At 41.5% G+C, this 15,948-nt stretch overlaps 1 protein-coding gene across 2 annotated transcripts in view; it reads left to right on the top strand.

Annotated features, from left to right (window-relative positions):
• Positions 1–238: 238 nt before the first annotated feature.
• Positions 239–15,948, top strand: part of LOC139560033 (6-phosphofructo-2-kinase/fructose-2,6-bisphosphatase 4-like) — a 55,538-nt gene continuing 39,828 nt past the window's right edge. The window contains exon 1 of one of the 2 annotated variants that reach the window (XM_071376532.1): positions 239–416. In XM_071376532.1, the coding sequence (XP_071232633.1) occupies positions 374–416 (43 nt within the window). In that variant the 5' untranslated portion in view covers positions 239–373. The remainder of the gene's footprint in view (positions 417–15,948) is intronic. The other variant, XM_071376544.1, reaches the window with a different exon arrangement.

The following is a 15,948-nucleotide window of genomic DNA, read 5'->3' as shown; positions in this document are numbered from 1 at the left end:
GAGTTTATGAACGTTCTCATTCTTGCTGACCTCATCACAACTCAACACAACACATGTGGTGACCCCTGATCTCATTGCCACATAGGCTGTCATCTTTTGATTAATGTGAACCCAACCATATTTAAACAAAAAAGGACATTTGTATTTTCAAAGATTAGTCATTACTGCTAGTGAAAAAATCAATTTAGCTAGTGGTCACATAACCCCGTGCCTGTTGTAGCGCATCTGCGCTGTCTGAAATCCTCTCCGTCCTGTTGGACAGGACTTGCATGCCTCTCCAAATGTCACTCCATTCATTGCCATCAAGCACCGCGGAGAGACGCACACAACGAAACAACGCTGGCAACGAGCAGCTCTCCTTCAAACCTGGACTATGAGGGGTTCCTGCCGACCACGAGCCACGCAAGACTGGACAGGTAGGGTTTCAACACCGATGGAGTTGTAACATGTATAATTTCATGATGGATGCGATGAGGGAGTTTCAACGAGGACATACTGCCTAGTGCGTCGGCGAGCTAGCGCGCGGCGGAGGAAGTAAACAAGGTTGTCATGTAGGCTAGGTCCACATACAACAACAGAGCCATATTGACTCTTCAAATAATAATAAAGCGATGTCAACAGATTTTATTTTTTTAGAAGCAACAGACGAATATTATCAGCGTTCGCAAAGACCGCTGTTCATAGTGCCCCTCTGGTAGCATCGCAATCTGTCTAGCTAGTGAACCGTCAACTGTCAGTGACTATTGGTTGGTTAGTCAATGTTAGTACCTGTTGCGTTTTTATTAGTGGAATCGTAGTGATGACAGCTGTTAGTCAAAATGTATCTTGCTAACGTTAGCTAGTTTATTTCATTATTAAATATGCGTTTAAATATTGTGCAATAAATGCTATGTGAGATGCAATGTTTTGGGAAATTAAATACATTGCGCATATTTTTTATCCACAAATAGCCTATCACGCAGTGCCCTGAATAGCGTATTAAACTCAACGATGAAGGACGTTTCTGACGACTCCACCAACAGTGGAGAAGAGAATCATGCTATGTGAAATCTAGCTCCTACTACATCGATTCGCCCAAGTTCAATATGAACGAAACATGGGAATTATGAAACACCTACCTTGTGCCTATGTTTGTCCCCAGTAGTTGCATGCTTTTCTTTGTTTGCTGAAATCCATACTTTTTCAGTGAACAAATACAACCTCTGAGTGTTTGCTCAGCGCAAATGTGCATGTGCCGATTGAATCTCAACAAGGAAACAGTCAGTGGTTGTATTTGATTAACGTTTATTGAAAAGTATGGTTTTAGCAAATAAAGCCACACAACTACAGAGGACAAACATCGGTACAAAGTAGACGTTTCATTTAAACTTTTTTTTTTTTCAAGTATTGACCTTGGCGAATCGATGTGGTTGGAGCTAGATTACACAAAACTTGGTCTCTGCGCCACTCCGTTTTTTAAAATATATATATTTGTACGACGCTGGGCCAATTGTGCGCCGCCCTGTCCTTCACCATGGAGTGGTTTAGTTTGCTAAGCCCTGAACTGACATCTGCAGGACTGGAGAAGTAGGGTGTGTGAATGTGTACGATAATAGTGTTTATGTAGGGGAGGCTTTACCCTTGGGAACGTATTATCTAATCTAAGTTCTTTAAAATGGTATTTACACGTGGCCTTGTATTTTAAAGCCCAATCCTTTTCATATAATGCTATGATTCTTAGGCCTATACAGTATATCACAAAAGTGAGTACACCCCTCACATTTTTGTAAATATTTGAGTATATCTTTTCATGTGACAACACTGAAGAAATTACACTTTGCTACAATGTAAAGTAGTGAGTGTACAGCTTGTATAACAGTGTACATTTGCTGTCCCCTCAAAATAACAACACACAGCCATTAATGTCTAAACCGCTGGCAACAAAAGTGAGTACACCCCTAAGTGAAAATGTCCAAATTGGGCCCAAAGTGTCAATATTTTGTGTGGCCACTATCATTTTCCAGCACTGCCTTAACCCTCTTGGGCATGGAGTTCACCAGAGCTTCACAGGTTGCCACTGGAGTCCTCTTCCACTCCTCCATGACAACATCACGGAGCTGGTGAATGTTAGAGACCTTGCACTCCTCCACCTTCCGTTTGAGGATGCCCCACAGATGCTCAATAGGGTTTAGGTCTGGAGACATGCTTGGCCAGTCCATCACCTTTACCCTCAGCTTCTTTAGCAAGGCAGTGGTCGTCTTGGAGGTGTGTTTGAGGTCGTTATCATGTTGGAATACTGCCCTGCGGCCCAGTCTCCGAAGGGAGGGGATCATGCTCTGCTTCAGTATGTCACTGTACATGTTGGCAATCATGGTTCCCTCAATGAACTGTAGCTCCCCAGTGCCGGCAGCAGTCATGCAGCCCCAGACCATGACACTCCCACCACCATGCTTGACTGTAGGCAAGACACACTTGTCTTTGTACTCCTCACCTGGTTGCCGCCACACACGCTTGACACCATCTGAACCAAATAAGTTTATCTTGGTCTCATCAGACCACATGACATGGTTCCAGTAATCCATGTCCTTAGTCTGCTTGTCTTCAGCAAACTGTTTGCAGACTTTCTTGTGCATCATCTTTAGAAGAGGCTTCCTTCTGGGACGACAGCCATGGTGACCAATTTGATGCAGTGTATGGCGTATGGTCTGAGCACTGACAGGCTGACCCCCCACCCCTTCAACCTCTGCAGCAATGCTGGCAGCACTCATACGTCTATTTCTCAAAGACAACCTCTGGATATGACGCTGAGCACATGCACTCAACTTCTTTGGTCGACCATGGCGAGGCCTGTTCTGAGTGGAACCTGCCCAGTTAAACCGCTGTATGGTCTTGGCCACCGTGCTGCAGCTCAGTTTCAGGGTCTTGTCAATCTTCTTATAGCCCAGGCCATCTTTATGTAGAGCAACAATTCTTTTTTTTCAGATCCTCAGAGAGTTCTTTGCCATGAGGTGCCATGTTGAACTTCCAGTGACCAGTCAGTATGAGGGAGTGTGAGAGCGATGACACCAAATTTAACACACCTGCTCTCCATTCACACCTGAGACCTTGTAACACTAACGAGTCACATGACACCGGGGAGGGAAAATGGCTAATTGGGCCCAATTTGGACATTTTCACTTAGGGGTGTACTCACTTTTGTTGCAAGCGGTTTAGACATTAATGGCTGTGTGTTGAGTTATTTTGAGGGGACAGCAAATTTACACTGTTATACAAGCTGTACACTCACTACTTTACATTGTAGCAAAGTGTAATTTCTTCAGTGTTGTCACATGAAAAGATATACTCAAATATTTACAAAAATGTGAGGGGTGTACTCACTTTTGTGATATACTGTATATTGAACCATGTGTCACCATAAACCTCATGTCAGATGCAAGCATTTCATTGCTGAGTACTGCACATTGCCTAACCCATTCATAGATGCCTTGACGATAGTATCTTCTGGCAGGGAGAGTTTTGTTAAGAGCCCGGTTTTGGAAATAAATGCAATGTATCTTTCCAGTCATTGAGAAATAATCATTAAAAAAGGGTTAAATTACTACACATTTTTAGGGCTAGGTTTCCCACACAGCCATATTCCCATGAGACGTAGCTACCTGTGCTAATTAGCTATCTGTTTCTCCGAAGAACTGTGTGCAAATAGAAGACGGAGGCCACAAACGTGTTGTTATAAATAAATATGTTGTCGGCTGCAACTGTAAAACCTCTTTAAACAGTGTACACTAAGTTTGTATTTTGCATTCGTGAAATTACTTTGATGTGATAAGGGCTTTATGTTTCTAGAACAGTAACGCAATTGAGAATCGATTCACGTTTAGATGGAGTTTTTGGTTGTTTTGGCTGCCAGAGCCAATTGGCCTCTCAACAGAACACGTAAGGTCCTTGGACTATAAGGAGTAAAGTTAGGCTCCTTTAGGCTATGTGTATCCCAATAACGGACTAACTTCTGTTCTGTGGGATTCTGAAAGCCTTGGTGAACTGTAGTCTGTCTGTGGCATGAGAGAAAACAGCAGTCTTTGTTAATACTTATACAGCTACAGACTCAGTTTAATTTACTGACACTGTTAGAAGAGCCATTTCAGGTCTGTTTCTTCCATATGTGGGACTGTCAGATTTCGCTTCCAGAAGGTTTGGCTGTTTCTCTATGAACTATCAATGCTTTGTCCCATATTAAGGGTGCAGCATGAACATGACCACGAATATAGCCTACATTTAAATTTCAGACTGGCCACATGCTGTATGTAGGCTGGAGTGTGAGTGCACAAGCTGCTTTTTCACTGAGTGTCCTTCAATGGTAAAAAGCATTACAATGTTGGCAGTTGAATAGGTATACTTTCTTCTGCTGTTGTCTGACTACACAGTATACCATTTCTATCTCCACATTTAAACAGCTGATGCTGTATGTTATCCCATGACTCAGTCATTACGACACTGCACTATTATGCAAGACCCCTGTTCTGGCATCAAAACAAGCTCAGAACTTCCATTAACCAGATTGGTGCACATTCAACAAATCTGATCTAACAAAGTGGATGTTTGTCAAATCCGTCATGATTTATGTGTTGTAACAAGTGCAGAATGTTGTTATTTAAGTCCGATTTAGATATAGTTGGCTGTTTATCGCTACATAACATGTAGAAGTTGTCCCTTTTCAGGTTTAGAAGAAGTGACTGCTAAATGCTAACTCCCGTTCGTATAAGCTGGTCAGTAATTTTTAACTGTAATGCAGTTTATTGGTAACAATGACATGAACATGTGTTGGGGTTGACATCCATACAAGCATTATACTCATTATAGATTTTTATCTCAACATAGTGTGAAATACACATAAACAATGAAATGTAGGCACAATTTGCTGGGGGGCAACGAGGAGCCTCGGGATCTTTCCCTCACGGCCCTTTCTCCCATGCATTTCCATGGCAATTCCATTGTTTTGGTCTAGTTCGAATTGACCTCTTTACCGCATCTATATGGAACCTGAATGCTTCTAATGAGGACATTAGCAGCAGGAGCATCATCATCACCACCCTCTATTCTTCAGAATTGATCCAAGTCAGGCTGGACCACGTGACTGACTTTTTCAACCTCTCCCTGACCATGTCTGGAATGTCTGCATGTTTCAAGCAGACCACCATAGTCCCTGTGCCCAAGAACCCCAAGGTAACCTGACTAAATTACTATCGCCCCGTAGCACTCACAGCTGCACACAGCAAATTCTCCAGTGTTAAATCATCCCCGACAGTGTTAAATTTAACACTGGGCAACTGTCTATACAGGTCCATGATAATGAGTGTTAAATTAACACTGTGCTTAGTGCTGATGGGGTTACACATTAACAGAAATGTTCCCTCGTCTTTTTCCGGTACTGAGCAAATTTCAGGTTTAATGAGTGCAAACTTGAACATTGTGAAAATTCTGTGCAACTTCCAGCATGTGTTTACTGTGAACTGAGGCTGTACCCGCTTTAAGTTAGTTTCAGACGGTGGTCAAGTAGGCTCTGTGTCTATTTGATCATAATGTAGGCCTACCAGAGTGGCCTGCCATCAAAAACAATGGATAAAATGCATCCCATAACATTTTAACATGGAAATAGATGTTCTATCATTCAGCCGACAATAGCAGCCAATGTGTGTTGTTCAATGTATGCTTAAATTCCTTGACTTATGAAAAAAACATGCAGGGCTTGACATTAACCTGTTTATCCACTTGTCCTTCAGACAATGAGGTGACTGAAAATGTTGTGTTTGATGCAACAACAAAAAACTTTACAAAATAAAATGCATTATTATTCCCATACAATTATTACAGAGAATCAGACAAATTATCCAACCCCTGCCTATTGGCTACTTAGCTATTCAAGCCTATATCAAAATGCAACACTGCCCCTTTTAAGACAATTTTTTTTACTTTTTACCTGAATAGCTTTTCAAAGATGTCTATAAATGTACAGGTTTTGTGCTCTTGTAGGAAGCAATCACTCCCCCATTGCTGACTACAAATGATCTATAACTGGGCTAATAACTCACTAACTAGCAAAGATATGAACAAATGTGCACACGTGGCTACATGCAGCTCTCGCTTTGATCTCAAAACAAGCACTTCTTGGTTATGCCGCGCCAATCTGTGTAGAGTATGGCTGAGTCCTGCATGTCAATGCAATAGAATCCTACTCTGATGCATTCTGCCTACAACAAAGTCTCTTGCATAGTTAGTTTTGCATAAGAAGTCTTGCATAGTTCGTTTTGTTTCGGTATGTTGCATTGAAAGTGGCTAATACTTTGTTGATTCAATCACAATTTGATCACAATTCCCACAATTCCCTTTTTTGCCTTCTATTTTTTTTCTGAATCTATGGCATTATTTAGGATGCTTAAAACAGAAGCTTATACTATACTAAATAAAACTAATTATTTGAACTACAGTGCAGAAAGTGTGGTTTCACATAAAACAATTTTCTAAATAGTGTCTTTTTAATGGGATTTACCCTCGCATCCCTGAATGTTCCATAGTTCCACACTCTACCTGCTAAACTACCCGTCAGGTAAAACTTCATAGAAAATCCTAACTAGATTTGTAAGTATGGTGTCTAGTAGAGGTCGGTGTGTGAAAGCAGCTTGGAATTGAAGAAAGCATCGGAACCACTGCAAAATCAGTGGGATCTCGCATTTTGTAACACACGGTTTGAAAAGGCATGTGATCAAACAAAGCTTTGGATGTCATTGATGACGTACCTCTGATAAAGTGACATGCATTGGCACACTGCTTCAAAGTTAGCCTCTTAGCGATTTCAACGCATACCTTGGAGCTCCAGTATCAAACGTAACATCACTACTAGGAAGTGTATATAGTTTACACCAACGGTGTTATGCAATAACATCTTGTATATTATTTTTAACTCCAGGAAGTGTGTATAGTTTGCACCAACGGTGTTATGCAATAACACCTCATATATATATATATATATATAGTATTTTGAACCAACACATAAAGGTCCTTATCTCTTGACAAGATCACTCAGTGTTAGGTTATGGACATTACAATAGTATTTATAAATCGTTATGTAAGCAAGTTATATACTTCAGCACTAGTAGTAGTCATTCTTAATGTTGATTTACATAACCATAGACCATTTAAACTGGTACAACACTTCCACTCACGGGTGGCCAAAAATATGTCCCCACCAAGCCACGCCCCCAATATAATTTCCCAGTGCCTTTTCAAGTGAATTCTAGAGTTACCACCCACCCATGACTGTATGTGTTAGTGACAGTGAAATGATTGTTAAATTCGTTCAGTTTCAGTCCTGTGCAGTTCACCAAGTGAGTTCCTACTGTAGACGAATGTTATCATTAAAATAAAACTGTTTGACAATACATATGTCGTTGAGGCCTTACTTTGATGGATGAGTTTTACCTTGACACAGTGGTGCTAGGAACATCATGGTTTACAGGCCACATCAGGCCTGCAGGGCACATTATGCTGGTTTGCAAAGTGATGTGTAATTCCAATTGGAATCCATCCAGAGTTAGGACATCCAACTGTTGGAACTTTTCATCAGCAAGCTGCATTCAGAATGACTGACATTGATAAAGGAGACTACCTAAACCATTTAAACTGGATCAACCATTTCAGTAACAGGTGCAATAAATGTAACTAGCTGATTGGATTAATTTAGAAAACATTCTGTTATTTATGCTTGTGTAGCATGAGATTAATCAATCAATCAATGTACATGCGAAAACACAGATATTTAAAAAAAATCAAAAAAAATCTAACTTCAGTAGAGCATGCTGGGAAATATAATAATGATGGGTGTGGTTTTGAAGGGAATATTTTACTCTCCACAGAGTATAACTGACACAATCACTCTTTCACACACAGCACTGGTTATTATTAACAATAACATTGCGGTACTTTTACACCACTGAGTGTTAATTTAAACCCTGAATCGACACTAGAAATGTTACACTGAAAAATCAACACTCTGTAACACTGGCCAATTTGCTGTGTAGCCATGAAATGCTTTGAAAGAATGGTCATGGCTCACATCAAAACCATCATCCCAGACACCCTGGACCCACTCCAATTCGCATACTGCCCCAACAGATCCAATCTCTATTGCACTCCACACTGCCCTGTCCAACCTGGATAAAAGGAACACCTACGGTGCCTTCTGAAAGTATTCAGACTCTTTGAATTTTCCACATTTTGTTAGGTTACAGGCTTATTCTAAAATTGATGACAGTATTCCCCCCTGATCAATTTACACACAATACCCCATAATGACAAAGCAAACATCGTATTTTTTTTATTTTTTTTGTAAAAATAAAAAAAATACTGAAATATCACATTTTACATAAGTATTCAGACCCTTTACTCAGTACTTTGTTGAAGCACCTTTGGCAGCTATTACAGCCTCGATTCTTCTTGGGTATGACGCTACAAGCTTGGCACACCTGTATTTGGGGAGTTTCTCCCATTCTTCTCTGCAGATCCTCTCAAGCTCTGTCAGGTTGGATGGGGAGCATCACTGCACAGATATTTTCAGGTCTCTCCAGAGATGTTCGATTGGGTTCAAGTTCGGGCTGTGGCTGTGCCACCCAAGGACATTGAGACTTGTCCCGAAGCCACCCCTGCGATGTCTTGACTGTGTGCTTAGGGTCGTTGTCCTGTTGGAAGGTGAACCTTCGCCCTAGTCTGAGGTCCTGAGTGCTCTGGAGCAGGTTTTCATCAAGGATCTCTGTACTTTGCTTTGTTCATCATTCCCTTGATCCTGACTAGTCTCCCAGTCCCTGCTGCTGAAAAACATCCCCACAGCATGAAGCTGCCACAACCATGCTTCACTGTAGGGATGGTGCCATGTTTCCTCCAAAAATGACGCTTGGCATTCAGGCCAAAGAGTTCAGTCTTGGTTTCATCAGACCAGAGAATCTTGTTTCTCATGGTCTGAGAGTATTTTTAGGTGCCTTTTGACAAACTCCAAGCGGGCTGTCATGTGCCTTTTTACTGAGGAGTGGCTTCCGTCTGGCCACTACAATAAAGGCCTGATTTATTGTAGTGCTGCAGAGATGGTTGTCCTTCTGGAAGGTTCTCCCATCTCCACAGAGGAACTCTAGAGCTCTATCAGACTGACCATTGGGTTCTTGGTCACCTCCCTGACCAAGGCCCTTCTCTCCCGATTGCTCAGTTTGGCTGGGTGGCCAGCTCTAGGAAGAGTCTTGGAGGTTCCAAACTTCTTCCATTAAAGAATGATGGAGGCCACTGTGTTCTTGGGGATTTCAATGCTGCAGAAATGTTTTGGTACCCTTCCCCAGATCTGTCCCTCGACACAATCCTTTCTCTGAGTTCTATGGACAATTCCTTAGACCTCATGGCCTGGTTTTTGCTCTGACATTGACTCAACTGTGGGACCTTATATAGACAGGTGTGTGCCTTTCCAAATCATGTCCAATCAATTGAATTTACCACCATGTTTCTACAACCAATCAAGTTGTAGAAACATCTCAAGGATGATCAATGGAATGGATGAACCTGAGTTCAATTTTGAGTCTTATAGCAAAGGGTCTGAATACTTATGTAAATAAGGTATTTCTGTTTTTATTTTTGCCAACATTCCAAAAAACTTGTTTTCACTTAGTCTTTATGGGGTATTGTGTGTAGATTAGATTTTTGTATTTAATCCATTTCCACAAAATGTGGAAAAAGTAAAGATGTCTGAATACTTTCCGAAGGCACTGTATGTGAGAATGTTGTTCATTGACTACAGCTCAGCGTTCAACAACATAGTACCCTCCAAGCTCATCACTAAGCTTAGGACCCTGGGACTGAACTCCTCCCTCTGCAACTGGATCCTGGACTTCTTGACGGGCCGCCCCCAGGTGATGAGGGTAGGCTACAACGCATCCACCACACTGACCCTCAACATGGAGGCCCCTCAGCAAGCACCCCTAAGTCCCCTCTACTCCATGTTCACCCATGACTGCGTGGCCGAGCACGACTCCAACACCATCATTAAGTTTGCTAAAGTTGACACGACGGTGGTAGGCGTGATCAGTGACGATGAGACAGCCTATAGGGAGGAGGTCAGTGACTTGGCCGTGTGGTGCCAGGACAAAAACCTTTACATCAATATCAACAACAACAAAAAATAAACTGATTATGGACTACAGGAAACGGAGGGCCAAGCACACCCCCATCCACATCAACAGGGCTTTAGAGGAGCGGATCGAGAGCTTCAAGTTCCTTGGCGTCCACATCATTAAGGAATTGACATGGGGCACACACACCAACACAGTTGTGAAGAAGGCACGACAATGTCTCTTCCTCTCAAGAGGCTGAACAGATTTGGCATGGGCCCACAGATCCTCAATAAGTTCTTCAGCTGCACCATTGAGAGCATCTTGACTGGCGGCATCATCGCTTGGTTTGGCAACTGCTTGGCTTCCGACTGCAAGGCACTACAGAGGTTAGTGCAACAGGACCCAGAACAGCTTCAAGCCATAAGATTGCTAAATAGCTACCCGGACCATCTGAATTGACCACCCCTTTGCAGTAACTCTTTTTACTCATCACATATGGTGCTGCTACTGCTTTTTATCTATCCTGTTGCCAACTGACTTTACCCTTACCCATATGTACATATCTACCTTAATAACATTGTACCCCTGCACATCGACTCGGTACTGGTAACTGGTAACCTGTGTATATAGCCAAGTTATTACTCATTGTGTATTTATTCCCTGCGTCATTATCTTTCTATAATTTTTCTCTCTGCTTTTTTCGAAGGGCCCGTAAGTAAGCATGTCACTGTTAGTCTACACCTGTTGTTTACGAAGCATGTGACAATTTTATTTTATTTGACCTGACCTGAAGTGGGCCACGTTTAGTTTCTAAACTTTGTGTAACGTTGCAGATAGAAATGCCATGAATAGAGCCGACATGGTTCCTTGTTTGTTTTACATTAGGCTTCATAGCGTATATCTGTCGGAACTTTCCTAAACATTGTGTCCTGCTAAAAGCTCCCCCCCGGAGAATTCTAGGGCCCAGGCCATATGGGCAGAAACATCTCCTGGCTCTACTTATGACCCAATGTCAATCCACAGAGTCTGGTTTTATTCTTTATATGATGGTGAAGTGCCTTTCACAGTGGTGTTTGAAATCACAAAACGCTACAGAGAAGTATAGACGTAATAGAAAGCAGATTAGTGACCACAAGCAGCAACCAGACCACATAGAGAGAGGAAATCTAGTTGTAAACATTTGCTATTTCGACATCAGTCAATTAGAGAATGTTTTTGACATTGACATTGTTTTTAGACATTGTGGGCCACCACATTGTTCTCACCGTCTCAGATGTAGAGCCAAAGAACCATCTGAATGTCTCAGACACTAAATAGCCTAGCTACTGAGGTCAGAGTGAAAGAGAGGCTATTTACCCCCTCATCCCATTGTTTTTTAGGTTATGTCAGTGTGTGTTAGAAACAGGTGGACCCCTAATCTTTTATGTCAGGTATAGACAGAAGGGGGTGTTTTGGAGATCTGTCATAGGGACAGGACAGGACTGGTAGGATCACAGGGTGTTTATCTAGAGCAAGCAGCAATAAGATTGGTCACTGAAATGCACCAGCCTGACCACCCTCTCTACAAGGTACTCTACCACAGAGAAGGGAGTCCTGCGAAACCAGAAACAACTGTCCAGTGTCAACGCAAGGACAAATACGCTGACAAATTCTACCATAGCCACTGCCATCTGTCACGTTCCTGACCTTATTTCCTTTGTTTTGTCTTTGTTTAGTTGGTCAGGACGTGAGCTGGGTGGGCATTCTATGTTATGTGTTTCTATGTTGGGTTCATTTTCAATTAGCCTGATATGGTTCTCAATCAGGGGCAGGTGTTTTACATTTCCTCTGATTGAGAACCATATTAAGGTAGGCTGTTCTCACTGTTTGTTTGTGGGTGATTGTTCCTGTGTCAGTGTTTGTGCCACACGGGACTGTTTTCGTTCGTTCGTTCATTTCATTCGTGTGTTCCTTCCCGTTCGTGCGTTCATGTTATATGTTCACAAGTTCAGGTCTGTTAAAGTCGTTTATTATTTTGTAGTTTGTTCAAGTGTATTTTCGTCTTCGTTATTATTATTAAAATTATTATGTATTCAACCCACGCTGTGTTTTGGTCCGATCCTTGCTCCTCTTCAGACGACACCATCAGACTTTTTAATAACAAAATGTCACTTTTTAAACTGTTCTTCTAAGCTAGGACCTTTTTTAATTGAATGTAGTATATTTAAGTATTGTCTAAATGTGACTGTGCATTCTGCATATTCAGTCTGCAAGCATGAATGATATAAATGAAATCAAATCTCTCTACGCCAACACCCTGCCTTCTCCTTCCATCCTTATCTTCATTCTCTGCCTAATAAATCCTCAAAAGTAAAAAAAATTCTCACACCGTCTGCTCTCTCTGCCTCTCTCTCCCTCCCTCTATCTACACTGCCTCTCCATCTGCCTCCCTCTATGCTGCCTATATCTCTTCTCTGCCTCTATCTGTGTGAAAGTTCAACCCCAAGCTCTCAATCCCATTAAAGGCTCCAGGGAGAGATTTATCTGTGTGTGCTACTGTGTGTCTGTGTGCATGTTCATCCTTCTAGGGGAGAGTGGGATAAGTTCAGACATTTTTTACATTCAGCATCACTACGTCAAGGGAAAGATCTCTAAATATATTTTAGGATGTTGTGTATCCCTGTAAATAATCAGAATTCATGTAAACATAACAGTTTTGAAAAACCATTCCAGGTGAAGCTGGTTGAGTGCGCCAGACGTGTGCAAAGCTATCATTAAGGCAAATGGTGGCTACTTTGAATAATCTCAAATATAAAATATATTTTGATTGAACACTTTATGGTTACTACATGATTCCATACGTCATTTCATAGTTTTGATGTCTTCACTGTTATTCTACAATGTAGAAAATAGTACAAATAAAGAAAAACCCTTAAATAAGTAGGTGTCCAAACTTTTGACTGGTACTGTAGATCTCTCTGTTAAATATCAAAATCACCTTTATTCACCAAGATCGTTTGCACATACCTGAACTTTACTTGGCAATATGGTGCTGCTAGTAACAAACAACATTTAGAGACGGACAGCTAGAGTTTAAACAAAGTTTACATACAATCATACAACTCTACCTAGTTGTAAGAGGATGAGCAGTGGATATACAAATATACAGTGGGTTTACAGTTGATATACTGTAAAATTGCACATCCACTGTATCAGTCTGAATATATCTAAATGCAGAGTTACCACTATCACTTACCTTCCATTTCTTGACCAGTTGTCTGGGACAGTGATGTTTCGATGTGCCAATTTGTATGCAAGTTCTCTGCATTTGAGACTACTAAACCCATAAAACTGGTCCACGAGATTCTTGATGTTTAGCAAGCTCAGACTCTGTCATCAGATAAGACCTTGTGTGCCTCTGCTACTCTATCATAGCCTCTCTTTCACACAGGTAAATGTTCATTTAATTTTTTGTCAATGTACCTCTTCAGTGTCATTCAGTCTATTTTTGTCATCCCTTGCTGCTGCTCAAATGGACTTCGTCCGTTCGCGCACTTCCTTGGCTGCACTATCTTGAGTTCATATATATGACATATTGCCAAAAATACTATGCATATTATGGATGAAACGGACAAAATGTTAACATCATTTGTATGGTGGCCATTGGCTCAACTTACCCCAAGGCAAACATTTTGACTATAAATAAAATAAAACTATAATATTGTCCCACAAAGCTACAAGGGTGTACTTTCATGCTAGGTTTAGGACCTCATATTGTAGCTTATAAAGACCCCAACTGATGTGTAAAACAATCTACTTTGGTTTAGATACAAACATCATAAAACCTATAACACAAATTGAATTTGATTTTGTGAAAATCAGTTTGTTGGACTTAACTTGCTTACCACTTTTTCTATGTGGTTTATTCCTTCAAAGACTCCATGAAATGATGACCTCTTCCTAAATATTTGCTCACATGATTCATTTTGTGTATTGGTTCCTAGAAACAAGGGGTGTCTCAACTTACCCCACTCTCTCCTATGTTGTGTGTCTGTGTGCATGCTCATGTTCATGAATCCATGTTTGTCTGTGTAGGTTCATCCAGATGAGAATGTCTTGGCTTCCTAAAAGCAATAGCCTACACTACAATATGAACATAGGACGAATGACAGAGGGGGCTTGCATTGAATGTATTTTATTACAAACGCAACATATTATGCTATAAGCCTTTGTCATTGATGAAATAGGCCTATTTCATTTTCTATCGTTGATACTAGTCTAATGATAGACAGACCAAGAAGTAATTATTTGGACTACATATATTTAACTGATTACAGGGTGTGCACCAGCAAGAAACAATATTAGTTAGGTCAGAGAGAGGCTGATGCCATTGTTTGTATATGTGTGTGTTTGGTTTGTGTTAAGGCTCGCAAAGCAGAGCTGCGTTTTATTGTTAGGGCCCAGGAAAAACTCCTGATCCTACTGCAGAGCTATGTCGAAGTGGAGCGTAGAACCAACCATTGCAGTGAATTGAAGCCTGATTTATGCTAGTATCTTCCGCCATAAATTGTCGTTGCACTGTCAGCCCATCCCCTGATCCCATTGTAGCTGGATGAGAGTTGATGAGGTGGGTGGTGATTGTTGTTGTGACAGAGTAATAAGTCACTGATATTTCGCAAGGACCAGGAGGAGCTTTAAAGGCGGTGTCTGTTCTGTCTGTGGGGTGGCTGGATCATTTCTAAAAGCTTGGACTGTAGCCAGTAACTTTCCATTGCTGTCTGTGTTGATGCAGGTCACTGTGCATGATGAATACAGAGTTCCCTTGATTATCACAGATTCTTTTTTTTACTTTGTTGCTAAAATTAGATAATCGCGTCCTGGTTCCTGCATTTGACTGTTTCTCTCCTACATTAGGCCTGGTATGTGATTATTCCCGAATTACCTTTGATCTGTCTGGTTTGGCAACTCTGGTAGTAGCACACTTTTGACTGTACCCAGAGGACAGCTTTGGTATTGCAGTTTAACTGATGTCCAGCCCAGAAAGACAATTCCCATAGACGGCCCCATAGGGCTCCAACGTTCTGTGCCCCTCTTCCTGTGGTTATGGTTCCGAAACTGATAAGCCACTTTTAGCATGCACATTTCAACAACACGATGGTTGTGGTTCCAAACATTGAATAGGTACTTTTAAATATTTTAAATCTCTTTTTAAGGTCCAGTGCAGTCAAAAACGTGATTTTCCTGTGTTTATATATGTTTCCACACTATGAGGTTGGAATAATACCGTTAAATTGTTAAAATGATGATAATGCCCTTTTGGTGTAAGAGCTGTTTGAAAAGACTGCCTGAAATTTCAGCCTGTTTTGGTGGGAGTTTTGGCCTTGCATGGTGACATCACCATGCGGTAAATTAGTTAAAAGACCAATAAGAAAGAGTTCTAAATCTCTCTGCCAATAACAGCTAATTTTCAGTTTTCCTCTCCCCACTCAAACACTCCCAGACAGTCCTAGCTAAATTATGTTTATTGTACTTTTACCCTTTTATCTCCCCAATTTCATGATATCCAATTGGTAGTTAGTCTTGTCTCATCGCTGCAACTCCCCTACAGACTGGAGAGGCGACGGTTGAGAGCAATGTGTCCTCCAAAACACAACCCTGCCAAGCCGCACTGCTTCTTGACATACTGCTCGCTTAACCCGGACGCCAGCTGCACCAAGTAAGCTTGCAGGCGCCCGGCCCGCCACAAGGAGTCGCTAGAGAATTTGGACAAGAAAATCCCGGCCGGCCAAACTCTCCCCTAACGTGGACGACGCTGGGCCAATTGTGCGCCGCATCATGGGTTTCCTGGTCA

The sequence above is a fragment of the Salvelinus alpinus genome, chromosome 2, assembly GCF_045679555.1.
Source record: "Salvelinus alpinus chromosome 2, SLU_Salpinus.1, whole genome shotgun sequence".
Lineage (NCBI taxonomy): Eukaryota > Metazoa > Chordata > Actinopteri > Salmoniformes > Salmonidae > Salvelinus > Salvelinus alpinus.
The sequence above is the reverse complement of the archived record's forward strand: the minus strand, read 5'-3'. Positions and strand labels throughout refer to the sequence as shown.